Source organism: Suncus etruscus, chromosome 8, assembly GCF_024139225.1.
Source record: "Suncus etruscus isolate mSunEtr1 chromosome 8, mSunEtr1.pri.cur, whole genome shotgun sequence".
In the NCBI taxonomy this organism is placed as follows: domain Eukaryota; kingdom Metazoa; phylum Chordata; class Mammalia; order Eulipotyphla; family Soricidae; genus Suncus; species Suncus etruscus.
In genome coordinates, this window is record NC_064855.1 from 96,725,689 (window position 1) to 96,743,195 (window position 17,507).

Sequence of the window (17,507 nt, forward strand, 5' to 3'; positions counted from 1 at the left end):
ACTATATATGCTCCTCTGAGGCCCACCAGGAGTGATCTCTAAGTGCAGAGTCAGGAGTTAGCCTGACCTTTAGTATAGTAGGTAGTGCTCCCAAACTGAGAAAGAAAAACAAAAGCCTTCTCTTCTAACCAAAACATGTAACTAACTTAACTAGGTCAGATTATTTTAGCATATTCAATGCTAGCTTTCTAATTCTCTATTAATACATGCAAAGCCTGTAAATCACCTGTACCTTACTTTCTTTAGCAATGGGTTATCTCCTTCATATCTATTACTATAATTCTGAGGGCAAGATTAATGTTTAACAGCAAAATCTTAGGGTATTACCAAGAAACACAAGATTGCAGCAAGGAAGCCTTTTGCAAGTATAGCTCACATCCTCTTTCTAAATATGAGTCCAGTGGATGTCAGAAAGAACAAGTAATAAATTAGCAGAGATTATAGTTCCATTCTTTCTGATAGATCAATCTGTTACCAATGGGCTAACTCTCTACAATTATATACTGACCATATCTGAGACAACTGCAGGACCATATACCATCATATACTAAAAGTACTTGCTTCCATTCTAAAATAGCTAAATAAAGAATACAACATTAACAAATAATTCCATCGTAATGTGTGAAATCCTGAGTTCAATCCCTGATACCACAAAAGTGAATAAAATAATCCATCTTTTAAAAATAATCTGGATTGCTTGTATGATGTTTATATTTTCTCTAAAAGTAATCATTAAGGAACAGAGAGACAGCGCAAAGAGCAGGAGTATATTTGCATATGCCAATCCTCAAGACCAACCCCTGATTATTGCTTGGCCACCCAAGTAGATGTGGCCCCGGTACTCCTTAGCACCACCAGGCCCATGCTACACCACATCACTGCCAAGTGTCACAATGCGGTATGGATATCTGAACACCATTGGGGAAAGCCTCTCCCCAGAAGAGAAAGAAAAAAGAAAACAAACAAAAAAATTCCACAGCATTAATTATAACTGCATCATAGGATTCCATTCAATTCACAATATCCAAAGACCTATGTCAATAGTAACATTTCTTTAAGGTAATACTCCAACAATAAACCCTTACAGTTTTTAAAAAATAATTAGCAAAAAAAAGTACTGACTATAAATCACACCCTTTGATCAAATTAATGGGTTTAAAATATTCATGGCATTTTAATAATTTCCTTTTTATTTTTATCCATTATTCCCAACAACAGTTATCAGTATTTGTTCTGTTGGGCAGTAAGAAAGTACCGCAAAATGAGGAAGAAGATCTTCTCTATCACTCTGTGTAAATGCAGAAATCTCCAATGCCCGAGGACGGTGATCCACCACAGCATGACCAGGTACACTTCGGCCTCGACCTCTCCCCCTGCCTCGGCCATGAGCTGCACCTCTACCTCTTGAATGAATCCCTCTACCCCGACCTGATGAAAGAATCCCTCGTTTTGCAGCCTAGAAGAGATTAGACACAGATTGAATAACATAATTAGTAATACAAATCAGATGTTACTCTTCTGACAGAAAGGTCAACCTTTTACAGAATGACATTGTATTTAAATAACTCCAATTAAAAAGGGATCCCATAAATCGATGTTGATTTTTTAGTTTTTAAGGAGAAGCCAAAAGTAGAAAACTCAGAAATTCAGAAAATTTAGCTCAAGCAATGTTTTCAAGTTACTTAATGGGACTCTTTATAGTGTTCTTATATTCTAAGCCATCATAGAAAAAAGTTCATAGGCCCTGAGCATCAGGATCACCTGATCCATATTCTACCCTGGCACAATAAAAACCAAAACCAAAGACCAAAAGTACATTTAAATTATAGGACATTCATTTTACTGTATTTGAAGCCTATGTAGTTGTGAAATTTCTTTCAAGTAATAAACAATAAACTCTTTGTTTTTGAAAATAATAAAGAAAATAGTATTGGTTTTTTTGGGGGCCACACCCGGCGTTGCTCAGGGGTTACTCCTGGCTGTCTGCTCAGAAATAGCTCCTGGCAGGCGTGGGGAGACCATATGGGACACCGGGATTCGAACCAACCACCTTTGATCCTGGATCGGCTGCTTGCAAGGCAAACACCGCTGTGCTATCTCTCCGGGCCCAGGAAAATAGTATTATTTTTAAACCATACTCTTTACAAGAGATTATTCTAAAATAAAAAGAAAAGGATACCTTCAATATTTTAATGTGAATAACTTGCAATTTTTAATCGATAAAATTAGACAAATATCAACTATATAAATGTCTCTGTATTTCAAAATATAATTATCTTTTAAATATCAGTTAAACATTAAAAAATTCCTTTTTCTCCCTTCCCCAACATTAAAAATTCTTAATGTACAGGGATTAATTTCTCTAGTATTTTTCCCTTAAATCATGTAAGTAAATTACAAAAAAGTCCTATTTAGCTTTTATAAATACTCACAGCACCATCTATAGGCAAAACTTAAATAAGCAGGCTTTTCAATATCGTTTTATCTTAAAATCTAATTCTTAAAGCAGCCCTACATGATATGCACATACATGCACAGAATTTCTGCAGAAATAATGAAAGGCATATTGGGTCCCAAGAAAGAACAAAGTAAAAATAAAAATGAAGGGCCCTGAGACACAATAAGTAAGACACAATAAGTAAGCATGCAGCTGACCTGGGTTCAATAACTGGCACCTTTTACAGCCCTCTGACCCTGCCAGGAGTAAGCCTGGAGTGTTGCCAGTGAAGTACCCAAACCAAAAAATTAAAAAAAAAAATGTTTTTAAATAAAAGGAACAATAGTCAACAAAGTAGAGGATTCTCTTCAGTAAGCAAGTATTTTTCCAATTATCTCCAAAATAGTTGTAATTTCCTTCCCCCTTGCTAGTAACAATGACCAGTATAAAACAGCTACAAAATGAGAGAAATGCATTTTTAAATTAACTATAATAATTATATATGCATCTCTTCATCATATTATATATTTATGATAACATACTTCCAACTGTAATTCAGTATATTTTCTCCTAAGTTCAGTGACTTCTTCTCCAGCTTGCATCTTCTTATATAAATCCAGTTCTGTGTCAAGCAATTCTTTCTGCATCTGAAAAGTAACATTTGAAGTTATAGTAATAGTCCTAATTTATACAAAATTCCTTACAAAGAACTTTTACACATTCCTATTTCATCTGTAGATTTCTTTCTCCAGCCCTCTCACCCTAAGCCAAACCAAGAATCATCTCCTAGTCTAGACCAAGACTTCTTAAACTTTTCCCACTGTGTCCATTTTCATTAGAAAAAAAATTAACGGGGGTCAGAGCAATAGCACAGCAGGTAAGGAGTTTGCCTTGCACATGGCTGCAGAGGGTTCAATCCCCAGCATACCATAAGGTTCCCAGAGTGCTGCCAGGTGTGGGCCAAAAAAAACAAAAAATTTTTTATGTGGCCCCATGAATTTATGGAGACAAGATAGGTATACAAATCAAACATTTACTGATAATAAAGCACTCATAAATTAATTCTAAAATAAATCTTGTAAAGTTTGAGATCCAGTTTGAGAAGACGGGGTCTAGACTTATACAATAACTTCCTAATTTGTTCCTACATCCAATGACTTCCCTGTAATTTCATTTTCTGGATAGAAATCCAAGTCATATCTGTAAGGACTAATAAGAAGTAATTTTCAGGAAGTAACTGTGAAATGAGCTGTTAAGGTGTTAAAAATATACAGCATGCTTTTTGTTGTTTTTGTTTGGGGCTACACCCAGCAGTACTTCAGGAATTATGCCTGGCAATGCTTGAGGAACCATATGGGAATCCGAGATTCGAACCCAGATTAGTCACATGCAAGGCAAGTGGCCTACACACACTGTATTATCTCCCTCTACCAGGGGTGTCAAACTCAATTTACTTGGGGGCCACAGGAGAGAAAGTCGGGGTGATCCTTGAGTGCAAAGTCAGTAGTAAGCCTTGAACACTGGGGTTGTAACCCAAACAAGTAAAACAAAACAAAACAAAAAAATAAAAAGATTCCTCTAGGGCAGGGCCACAAAATGTTGTACAGAGGGCCGTTTGCGGTCCGCGGGCCACGAGTAGTGAGACCTGCTGCTACAGATGCTTTTATGTAGCTAAGACTATAATAGACCACAGACTTAGGAGGGAAAGTTGTGTCAGGAATCAAAGGAGACAATCAGGGCTCTCTTTATACCCCATTACTCTGGGGTGAGAGAGATTGCAAAGTGATGCTCAGGAAACTATGGGTTCTACTGGTAATTTCAGGCCAAGTATTTCAATGCAAGGGCCCAAGGATAACAGTGCCACTCAATTCTTTGAATTACCCACACTCCCCAGGGCCATATCTGGCAGTGTACAGGTGCCTAAAGACTAAATGATGCTCAGAAGACCATTCAGATTGCCAAGGAGTGAACCGGACTTGGCAACAAGCATGTATCTAATCCCTCTCCAGATAATAAGGAAAGCCTTTTATATACCTTAGCTTTTTAATTCTGTGACTGTTTCACTCAGTCAAAGGAATAAAAATTAGAGTCAGGAAGGCAATCATAGGACTGGATGGAGCACATGTCCTTGCATTCTCTTTGGCCCTAATTTTGTACTCTGGATTAGTGCCATCCAAGCATCAGCAAGTGGCCCTTGTTGGCCCTATAGCACTGCTAAAGACAAGCAGCATCCTTAACAGACAACACCTACTGAACTACTTGGACTCACATAGCTGAGCAGGGTACAGATGGCAGTGATCTCTGGGTACCAAACCACTGTTTGGGAGGACACAAACACTAATAATGAGCAAAACAAGGGCATGGAACCACGACTAAATACAAACAGAAAAGTCCTGTAGTATTAGCTCAGAGCCAGAAGTATCAGTATAGGGGCCGATAGCACAGCGGTAGGGTGTTTAACTTGCAAGCAGACCCAGGACCAAAGGTGGTCCTTTTTGAATCCCTGCATCCCATATGGTCCCCCATGCCTGCCAAGAACGATTTCTGAGCACAGAGCCAGGAGTAACCCCTGAGCGCTGCCGTGTGTGACCCAAAAACCAAACAAACAAACAAAAAAAAAAGTATCAGTATAAATTCATGATTTTATATGTAAATAATACACATATATACAAAGTACAGATGTCAGTTTTTTAATCTAAAAGCTATCTGAAACTACCTTATTCACATACTTCTATTTTATGGGTTGGTTAATAATACATTAGAATTTTCCCCCTTTTGAAAATTCATTCTGTACATTGCTACTACCAGGGGTCCTCAAACTTTTTAAACAGGGGGCCAGTTCACTGTCCTTCAGACTGTGGAGGGCCAGATTAAAATAAAAACAAAAATTATGAACAAATTTCTATGCACACTGCATATATCTTATTTAGAAGTGAAGAAACAAAATGGGAATACAATATGTGGCCCGCGGGCCATAGTTTGAGGACCATTGTTAGACTGTCAGTTCTTTTCATTGACCTTCACTATCAACTTCTCAGAAAATAAAGCCCAAACTCTTCAGGTTTTCAAATACAAATTATTTTCTTCTTGAGCTATTTTTTTTCATATTGTTCTTTTTTTCATATTGTTGATTATCCTAATTATTTAACTTTCCAAATGTAATCCAAAAGAAGAAAAAAAAAGTTTACTCATATTTACTTATTAACGAAGGGGAAGAAATGGCAGCAAACAATGATTAGAATTTAAGATAAAGGTATCTAAAAGAAAATTAAAGCCTAAGGAATGTAGTTTTAATGTTTCTTTAAAAGCAGAAATCTGAGTAAGACCACAAATAAAAATACCTGAGTTTTAGTTTTTATACTTCTAGGAAGACATCGTCCAGGAGAAGTAGCTTTGACCTCGTCTTTCAATTTGGTAATATTTTTTGTCAAAACCTCTAAAGTTTTCATTATTTCAGCTTTATCTTCAGATTTCATTGCTTTGTTTTTCTCAAGCTTTGAAATTAACATCTGCAATAAAAAAGATAATTATTCCTAATATTTCTAACAAAACAATGTAAGCAAATGCAAAAATAAATCACTACTACGTTTCACTTTGCAATAAATAATTACTACTTTTTTACTTATAACAAGGATTATAATCACCATTCTCTAGAAATTCATATATTTGGTGATGCCAATATTTCAATTCAAGTCAATTTTGCTTCACTCAGAACACACTGGGTCTCTTAAAATACTAGTTCAGGCACATATGCTGCCTGGGTACATGGTGCCAGAGCACGTCTCCAGCATCTTCTCTCTTAAGATATGAATTTTCCTGCTGGGTTGTGTACCCAAGCTCTCTTTTGAGCATGATGTTCATTTCTTTTTCTCTTTCAATTCAATCCATGAGAAGTTGTTCATTTCATGTAATAGTAACAATTTCATTTTATAATCCATTTACTGATATTTTCAAGTGACTACAAATGTAGTCTATAACCAGATTTCTTAGAAGAAATATTTAATTTATTTCAAAAAGTGAGATATTTAAAGAAAAACAATATTCAACCACTTCCTTTATTGTCAAGGGCTGCTTGGTCCGACACTAAGGGAATTCTCGAGTCCCTTCTCAGGAAGGTGGGTGATGAAGTCGACAAATGGGATCAGAGATTTAGAGGCTCAGAAGTAAGGTCCAAGCTCTATTCTGTTTATTGAATATTAAAGCTGGAATACTTAAACTTAATTTCTTGGCAAGGTAGCATAATTGCAACATAACTGTTAGTCCTGACATTATAACTAAACAAAATACACAAGGTAAGCTGTTCTTTACTGACCAAGAACAGCCTTGTGTGCTCCTCTGCAGCTTTAACTACCTTGTCTGAAGTTTGTGCAAGTAAGGTCAGTGTTCAAAGACTGGTACTTTTTTAAATTGTTTTGGCCTTGTTCCAGTTCATGCATTCTGATCTGGGACCTGAAATATTAACCCTTAATATGTCTGCACTTAGACTAACAGCAAAGCTAGGTTTGAGGGTGGTTAATAATCTTGTAAGACTAATTAAGAATTACTTAAGCATACACAATTGCTCGTGACAGGGTATGTTTATAGAACTGAGTGGTCTTTAAGAGAGGCTCAAAGAAAAGTCTTTAGGATGCTAATGAAGTTATGTCTCAAATCATATTTATGCCACATCTCCTGTCAGTTTCCCCATTTCCCTGAGAGCCTTATGCCTCATGGACAGGCAGCCAAGATCTCTTAATGCCTTCCTTTTGTGGGTACAGGAAGCTCCTCAGCCCAGTGTCCTCCCTGGTGGGTACAGGCACCTAAGACCTCTTGAACCTGATGCCCTCCCTAATAGGTACAGGGGACTATGGCCTCTTGAGTGTGGTGCCCTCCTTTGGTCTGAGGGTCAGAGATGCTTACACAGGGGTGGACGTGGCACTTCATCACAGAGAATAATAACTAGACAGCCTAAGATATCTATGTGTATATATACACACACACATATATTAATATATATATATATATATATATATTCCCTACATTGAGGCCATAGAGACAACAGGGTTAACAGAGAGACAGATGCTTGCCTTGCATGTAACCTTGGCTCAAGCCCTAGTAACACATGGTCCTTTGGAGCATCGAAAGGTGTTGCCCCAGAGGCCCTAAGTACCACTAAATGTGGCCCTAGTGCTCTCCCATGTACCACCAGGATGACTTGGGGCAAACCCTGGCACTGCAGAGACCCTAAACAGCGCTTCATCCTTGGATCCTCACATAGAGACTGCCTAGCTAAGAATTATCAAAAGTGACCCCTAAAACTGCTTAGAAGGCCCAAAATGAAAATGTTAAGTTAAAAAAAAAAGCCTCAATATGGATCAGAAAAAAGAGGTGAAAAGGTGATATAGGATGAAAGATCATACAGTATTAAATTCAATTTTTGGTTAAAGCATGCCTCTTTTATCAAGTATATTCATATTTCAAGTAGAGATATATTTTTAAAGAAAATGTAAAAAGCTTCATTATTTTTAATTACAACCATATTGCCATATATAGTCAAAACCTAACATTAATAAAATATCAAATTAGAGTAATATTGAGCTACCATACAGACTTGAGTAGTGATATTAAAAATCAGAAAACAGTAAAATGAATTTAGTAATATATATATCAACAAGTAAAAATAAAATACATGTTCTGTTTAACCTAATAAATTCCAGTATGTCACATGTCATCAAGAATTATTAGATGCTTTCTTTTTGTCTTCCTTATTAAGTCTATGAGATAGGATGTACATCTCAATATATTATAGCAGACCTCACTTTGGTTTAGACTCATTTTAATTACCCAACAGGAAGATGTAGCTAATAGTTAACAGCAGTAAACAACAGAGGACTAGATTATCTAAAGTCAATTTTGCAAATACTCTGATAAAGGGTGTAGTGTTGGAATACTGTACACAGTATTGTAAATCACAATACTTCCCCCCAAAACTTTTTAAAATGATAAAAACAAGGCAGTAACTCAAAACTGAAAAGAGGGTTCCACTGCAAAACAAACTACTGTGCAGCAATCTAGCTGAATAATTCCTCATCATAATAATTAATCAAATTAACAATCATGTTCCACTTAAATTCCTTCAATTCAAAGCCTTAACATTCAATATATGTTCTTCAGCTCCAATATATTATCTAACACATTACTGTTGACAAATATAGCAATATATCTTTCTCCGGCTTTAATAATTTACCTTCTGTGTTTCTATGTGCTTTTCTAAAATTTCCTGCTTCCTTTTCCTTACATCTTGCTGAAGTTTCAGTGCTTCCTAGAGAAAATAATCAAAATAATCATTACTGCATTTCTATTCATTTCTTTCAATTACTATTCAAAAGAAAAACAGTATTTGTAAAAGCCAGGGAGATGGCACATAGAGGGTTGATGACACATGCCCTACATGTATAAGATCCTTGTTTAAGCCCTATCATCATGGACCCCATAATCTCATTGGGTCTAGGACTGTGAGGAATGGCCCAAGTGACCCAAATCACCAGTGGGGTAGCCTTGGAGGACCAGTTTCCTTTCCCTGCTGTTTCTGCAATCAGCAGAGGTCACACATACTTGTTTTGTAGTACACACTAGGGGACGCCATTTACTTGTGATACAAACATGAATTCACACACTTTACTTGAGGTGCTGCACACACTAAGCATTAGTGCACTGAATAAACTATACACTTTATTGTGGCACAAGGGACCCCACTCCAGTATTTGAGGTGGTGCCAGAGATGGAATTTATAGATTCATGGGACTCCAGGTCTATGGCAACCTACCAATTAATTATTCAAGTACCAATTAATAAGCACCCTTTTAAAAGTAATTTGTAAAAACTAAAAAATATACTCAGAAAGCTTCCCTTCATTAATTTTTAGCATACTAAGTGGACTTACCTGCTTTTTTTTCTGTGCTTCATTATTATCAGCTGCAGAGGTGCAAACAAGTAAGGATTTCTGTGCAGCCTTCAAAGCAGCTGGATTATACACTGTTTTTGTTAGGCCAGTAGATGTAGACAATACCTACCAATACAAATTCAATTTCTTAAAATGTTATCAAATGTTCTATTTCCTAAATCCTGTCTTCAATAAAACTTTGCAGTGAACTCAATATCATGTTTTGTGTATATGTGTACTAACTAAATCACATTTACAGCTTTCAAAGGAAAGACATAAGAAAACAGTAAAATAAAAACTTTAATTGTAATGATATACTTACAGAAAAACCAAAAGTATACAAGCTGTCATTACTCTGATAAAACAATTAAATATACTTACTATTAAAGCAAAAACTATACACAAAAATACAGCAAATGATAAAACCTTTGTGCTCTCAATTATTTAATATTATTCTTATAATATGTAATTCTAAAATTATTCATATTTCTTCATTCTCAATTCCTATGCTTGTACTGCTCCTTTTGCTTTAAATGACCTTATCCTTTTCAATCAAGTTCAACATATTCAGTAAAGACCTTTATACAAACCCTAATCATTTTTTCTACCCAGGTCCTTCTATAATTTTTCCTTATTTTCCTTATTAAAATATTTAATTAAAATGGCCCAATACTATAGTCACTTATGTAACTCTTTCCCGAAGCCAAAACTTCCTCCTCAATGAACTTCTATTACCTACCAAATGAACACAGACCCTAAGTTTTAGGCGGTTTCAAAAGCCTGAATTTGCTTTATGCCTATAAAATAATTCAACTTGCTTGACGATGTCTACAAGTCTTACAAATTCAATCTGGGGAAAGAAGAACTTGACCCATTGTCAACAGTGTCACCACAGACAGTCAATATTTAACAACTTTGTACTAAATTGATTGAAATGAGATCAAGCAGACAACTTTGCTAACGTAAATCCAAGTAAACAAAAGTACACATTTTCAAGTAGGACTGAAGATGAACATAGCAGAACACATGGGGGACCTGGTCTGATTCCTGACCTACAGCCACCCCAATTAGCCTCAGATAGCACATCTTCCTTTAAAATTAATGCAGAAAATGAGCCAGAGCAATAATACAGCAAGTAAGGTTTGCCTTTCATGTGACTAATCTGGGTTCAAACCCTGGCATGATCCCTGAGTACAGAAAAAGAGTCATATGTAAGCTCCGAGTGTGTGTCCCAAAACAAACAAAATGCATCAAGTTTCAGGTCCAAAAGGGTGAACAGTAATTGATTTGTTTGTTTGTTTGTTTGTGGGCCACACCCAGTGATGCTCAGGGGTTACTCCTGGCTATGTGCTCAGAAATCGCTCCTGGCTTGGTTAGACCATATGGAACACCGGAGGATAGAACAACGGTCCATCCTAGGCTAGCACAGGCAAAGCAGATGCTTTACCACTTGTGCTACTGCTCCGGCCCCCAGTAATTGATTTTTAAATAAATATCAGGAATTCATTAACAAAGATCCATGAACACTTAATAAAAAAAAGAAGAAAAAAATTTTAAAAAGAAGAACAAATAAATCCAAGTGTATAAATGTTATGACTTTCCAGAGGGAAGTAAGAAAATTTTAAAGAATTAATAACTCAAAAAAGGTTTAAAGAGACTTATACAAATAAGTCACATGTTTTAGCTAGTGATATAGTAATATCTGTGCATCAGAGTAGTATGCTGAAACTTCCCAATCTTTTACTAAAAATTAGGGGACATCATAAAACTTTGGCAACATATTCTAACATATTCTAAATATTCACAAACACATTGCATTAAGCTGAGAAGCTTCTGCACCTCAAAAGAAATAGTGCCCAGGATACAAGAGCCACCCAATTGGGAGAAAATATTCACCCAATACCCATCAGATAAGGGGCTAATATCCAAAGTATACAGGGCACTGACAAAACTTTACAAGAAAAAAACATCTAATCCCATCAAAAAATGGGGAGAAGAAATGAACAGACACTTTGATAAATAAATACAAATGGCCAAAAGGCACATGAAAAAATGCTCCTCATCACTAATCATCAGGGAGATGCAAATCAAAACAACGATGAGATGCCATCTCACACCACAGAGATTGGCACACATCACAAAGAATGAGAACAATCAGTGCTGGCGGGGATGTGGAGAGAAAGGGACTTTATCCACTGCTGGTGGGAATGCCGTCTAGTCCAACCTTTATGGAAAGCAATATGGAGATTCCTCCAAAAACTGGAAATTGAGCTCCCATTCGACCCAGCTATACCACTCCTAGGGATATACCCTAGGAATACAAGAATACAATACAAAAACCCCTTCCTCACACCTGTATTTATTGCAGCACTATTCACAATAGCCAGGCTCTGGAAACGACCAAGATGCCCTTCAACAGATGAATGACTAAAGAAACTGGTACATATACACAATGAAATATTATGTAGCCGTCAGGAGAGATGAAGTCATGAAATTTTCCTATACATGGATGTACATGGAATCTATCATGCTGAGTGAAATAAGTCAGAGGGAGAGAAATAGACGCAGAATAGTCTCATTCATCTATGGGTTTTAAGAAAAATAACAGTCATTTTTGCAACAATCCTCAGAGACAAAGAGAGGAGGGCTAGAACTTCCAGCTCACTTCATGAAGCTCACCACAAAGAGTGGTGAGTGCAGTTATAGAAATAACTACGCTGAGAACTACCATAACCATGTGAATGAATGAAGGAACTAGAAAGCCTGTCTAGAGTACAGGTGGGGGTAGGGTGGGATGGAGGGACATTTGGGACATTGGTGGTGTGAATGTTGCACTGGTGAAGGGGGGTGTTCTTTACATGATTGAAACCTAATCACAATCATATTTGTAGTCAAGATATTTAAATATATTATATAAAAAACAAACAAACAGACTCATTGCCTGTAGATAAAATTACTTAGTAATTATTAATCCAGTTCATAGAGCACAACCTGTTGTTAAAAAATAAAGGCTCTTGGTATTTGAATTTCTGTGGCACTATTGTGAATGGGATTGTTTTTAAGGTCCATTTCTTCTCTGTCATTATTTGTGTATAAGAAGGCCACTAGTTTTTGCATGTTAATTTTGTAGCCTGCTACTTTGCTATATGAATCTATTGTTTCTAGAAGCTTTTTGATAGAGTCTTTAAGGTTTTCTAAATAAACTATCATGTCATCTGCAAACGGTGAGAAGTTGACTTCTTCCTTTCCTATCTGGACTCCCTTGATATCTTTTTCTTACCTAACTGCTATGGTAAGTACTTCCAGTGCTATGTTAAATAGGAGTGCAAGACAGGGCACCCTCATTTTGTACCAGATTTTAGAAAAAAAAAAGCAGTTAGTTTGTATCTATTAAGTATAATATTTGCCATGGGCTGCTTAAATAGCCTTGACAATATGAGAAAAAGTTTCTTCCATTATAATCTTGTTGAGAGTTTTTATTATGAATGGGTGATGGACCTTATAAAATACTTTCTCTGCATCTATTGATATGGTCATATAGTTTTTATTTTATCTTTTGCCGATATAGTGTTGGAGTCAACTTAACTAAAGAGGTGAAGGGACAATACAAAGAAAACTACAAAACACTGTGTTTTAAGAAATAAAAGAAGACACAAGGAAATGGAGACACATATCTTGATCATGGATTGGGAGGATTAGTATCATTAAAATGGCAATATTCCCCCAAAGATTTAATAAAATTCCTTTAAGGATACCCATGACATTCTTCAAAGAAGTGGCTCAAATACTCCTAAAATTCATTTGGAACAATAAACACCCACATATAGCTAAAGCAACCCTTAGGAAAAAGAAAATGGGAGGCATCACTATGCCCAACTTTAAATTGTATTACAAAGTAACAGTCATTAAAACAGCATGGTATTGGAATAAAGACAGATCCTCAGATCAATGGAATAGACTTGAGTACTCAGAGAGAATGTTCCCCAGACAATATAATCAATTAATCTTTGATAAAGGGGCAAGAAAAACAAAACAGAGCAAGAACATCCTCTTCAACAAGTGGTGCTGGGAAAAATGATCAAACACATGCAAAAAAGCAAACTAGGACCTCCATCTAACACCATGCACAAAGGTCAAATCTAAATGGATTAAAGATCTTGATATCAGACTTGCAATCATAAGGTATATAGAAGAACATGTAGGCAAAACAATCCATGACATTGAGACTAAAGGCATCTACAAGGAGAAAACACCACTGTCCACACAAATGGTTTGGAGATAAACAAATGAGATTACATCAAACTGAGAGGCTTCTGCACTATACACTTCAAAGGAAAAAGTGACTAGGGTAAAGGGTCACCCACAGAATGGAGAAATTATTCACCCCACTACTCATCAGAGAAGGGGATATCTTAGATATACAAGGTACTAACCAAACTTAACAAGAAAAAAGCACCTAACCCCATCAAAAAAATGAATAGACAATTCCTTAAAGAAGAATACAAACAGCCAAAAGGCACATGAAAAAATGCTCTACATCACTAATCGTCAAGGAGATACAAATCAAAACACTGAGATACCATCTCATGCCATAGAGACTGGCACACATCACAAAGAACAAGAATAATCAATCAGTGCTTGCAGGGATGTGGGGAGAAAAGAACTCTCATTCATTACTGGTGGGAATGCTGTCTAGTCCAGCCTTTATGAAAAACAGTATGAAAATTCCTCAAAAAAAAAAAAAAAAAAAAAAAACTGGAAATTGAGCTCCCATATGATCCAGCTATTCCACTCCTAGGGATATACCTATGAACACAAAACACAATACAAAAATGCCCTCTACATGCCTATCTTCATTGCAGCTCTATTTACAATATCCAGAATCTGGAAACAACCCAGATGCCTGGCAATAGATGAATGGCTAAAGAAACTGTAATACGTATACACAATGGAATACTATTCAGCCTTCAGGAAAAATTAAATCATGAAATCTTCCTATACACAGAAGAACATGGAAACTATTATGCTGAGTAAAATGAGTAGAGGGAAAGAGACACAGAATAGTCTCACTTATCTGAGGGACTTAAGGAAATTAAAAGATAGTATGATAATAATACCCAGAGACAATAGAGAAAAGGTTTGAAAGGGCCAGCCCATGAGATGAAGCTTTCCACAAAGATTGGTGAGTGCAGTTAAAGAAATAACTACACTGACAACTATCATGATAATGGTAGTGAGTGAAACACAATACCTGTCAAGGACACAGGGAGTGGGGGAGGAGGGAGATAGAGGGCACTGATGGTGGGAAGGTTGCACTAGTGAAAAGAGATGACTGAAACAAACTATAAAAATAAATAAATAAAGGCTCTTTGGCCAGAACAATAGTACATCGAATAGGGTGTTTGCCATATACACAGCCGACCTGGGTTCAATCCACAACATTCTATATGGTCCCCCAAGCCTGCCAAGGGTGATTTCTAGTATCTAGTAACTCCTGAATGCTGCTTGTGTGGCCCAAAAACCTGAATGATGAATGAATGAATACATAAATACATAAAATCAAGATAAAGGCTCTTGGAACTGGGAAGAGAACTTAAAGGAATACAACACAAGGCATGCTTTGCACACAGAGGCACAGGTTCAATCCCTGGTAACACAAAGCCCATAAGCACAAACAGAGTAATACCAAGCACCACAGTATTAGCAAAAACCACAAAATAAATAAAGGCAGGTACTTTACTTGATCTACATCAAATATGATTTTGTTTAAGATAGTGAAAACACTACAAAATATAAAATAGTTGCTGAACAAATCATATATTAAAATATATAAATACATAAAACACTATAAAATAAAATATATAAAATACTGAATAAGATAAAATATTCAGTAAAACATGAAATAAATATTGATTTAATTTATAGTTAAACTTCAATCATCATTCACTTTCATTCTAGAGAAGTATTTCTTCTAAGCTACCACACAGAGCATAATATAAAAATTAAACTTTAAGATTATTCAAGAAGGGGCCGGAGAGATAGCCTGGAGGTAAGGCATTTTGCCTTTCATGCAGGAGGTCATAGGTTCGAATCCCGGTGCCCCATATGGTCCCCCGTGCCTGCCAGGAGCAATTTCTGAGCCTGGAGCCAGGAATAACTCCTGAGCACTGCCGGGTGTGACCCAAAAACCACAAAAAAAAAAAAAAAAAAAAAAAAAAAGATTATTCAAGAAAGACATGGGGGCTGAATCAATAGTTCCAAGAGTATGTGTGCTTGGGAAATGTGGGCCTATGATCCCCAAGCAAAACCATAGGCACCACTCTCACCCTCTCAAAAGTGAACAACTTTATAAAGGGACAACAGAAAATAGTATGAAGAAGACAGACTCCAAATGAGTGCTTCATAAAGTATTTTTTACATAAGGATTGCATCACAAGTTTAAAAGTTGAAACACCAAAAAGCTATTTCTACACTCAAAAAACAATCATCATAGCCACATTTTGAAATTTCAAAATGTATATTACCTAATACTGTAAAGTAGTCAGATACTATAGTTATAAATCTCAGTTATAAAATGCAATGATAAAATTAAGTCCTGGAAATGTAATGTACAGATGGTGACTATAGATAGCAATATGTATCATAATTTTGAAGTTGCTAAGAGACTAGATCTTAAAATGTTCCAATCACATGAATAGAAGAAAAGTTATGGTGTATATATGCAATTGAGTAACTATTCTGACTTTTTAAAAAAATATATAACTCAGCCATTTAAAACAAAATGGACAGAATTTGAGATTAAGATGGTTTCTTTCACTCCTATATAGCAAAAAAAAAAATAAGCTGGCAAAAAATAAAACACCCAACACCTAAACTTGGTGACCACTCTGATAGTTGTAGAAAAAAAATTGTTTGGAAGACTAGGTGTTTTGATGGTCAGTGCAATAAATCTACAGTTGAAATTCAAAAATGTTGTAAACGAATGATGAATCAATGTTTTTTAAAGTGGGTGCAAAAATAAGCCAAGAGATTCAAAGAGAAGCTAAATGTTTGTTCATTAGTCACAATGTTGAGGAGATATCCCAGGTTAATTCTGATTCCCAGAAATCTCAAGTGCTTGTTCAGTGCACCTGAAGAGAAGGTTGTCAAAATATTTATTGGTTGTCAAAAATATTTATTACATATTTATCAATCATAAGCAAATTGCAGCTCAAGTAAAATAGGGTAACCAAATTTCAATAAAAATAAACCAAGAGAAAATTAAAAGGATTAGAGAGCAAGAGGTACATGAGGAGGACCTTAATTTAATCCTTGGTAATGCATATGGCCCTGAGGATTGTCAGGAGTGACCCCTGAGGGCAAAAACATGAGTTACCCAAGTATTGCCAGTGTGGCCAACCCCACAAAGTAATGATTTTTCAAGTTGTCATAGAGGATTGTTAGCTAATATAAACCTAAATAAACATGAAAAAAAAACAAACACAAGAGCAGAAGTTCTCTTGGAAGAGTTCTGCACTCAAGGAAAATATACATACAGTATATGCAATATCTAAGGGTAGTAAGTCTGATATTAAACTTTCAAAGAAGCTATAAACACAAAAGTATTTACAAAAAGCACTGGAACCTACTACTAAAAAAAATCCATGGCGGGCCCGGAGAGATAGCACAGTGGCGTTTGCCTTGCAAGCAGCCGATCCAGGACCAAAGGTGATTGGTTTGGACCAAAGGTGATTGGTTCGAATCCCGGTGTCCCATATGGTCCCCCATGCCTGCTAGGAGCTATTTCTGAGCTGACAGCCAGGTGTAACCCCTGAGCACCGCTGGATGTGGCCCAAAAATAAACAAACAAAAAAATCCATGGCAAAGAACATAAATGAGATGTCCATTTAAAATGCCTGTGAGAGGAAAGACTTTGGAAGAGATATGGGAACACAAATTGAAAATATACAATATAAAGGGAAAAGCATAATTCTAATTTGAAAAAGTAAAGTATTAGAGATCCAAGATAGGAGGATTTTTCATTTTCTATTTTAAACGAGAGGTAGAAGCCTAATATAAGAGCTTGTTAAGGTGTTATCTTGTTTTCAGCCAGTCCCATTTCAAACCCTGGCACTTCATATGACCACCCAAGCACCACCAAGAGTGTCT

General features: G+C 36.2%; 1 protein-coding gene across 1 annotated transcript in view; it reads right to left on the reverse strand.

The window, feature by feature from the left end:
- The window catches only part of RBM26 (RNA binding motif protein 26), a 100,146-nt gene that overhangs the window by 25,782 nt on the left and 56,857 nt on the right, over positions 1 to 17,507 (reverse strand). The window contains 5 exon segments of the mRNA XM_049778509.1: positions 1,256 to 1,456; positions 2,980 to 3,084; positions 5,779 to 5,946; positions 8,664 to 8,738; positions 9,360 to 9,485. Of these exon segments, the coding sequence (XP_049634466.1) occupies positions 1,256 to 1,456; positions 2,980 to 3,084; positions 5,779 to 5,946; positions 8,664 to 8,738; positions 9,360 to 9,485 (675 nt within the window).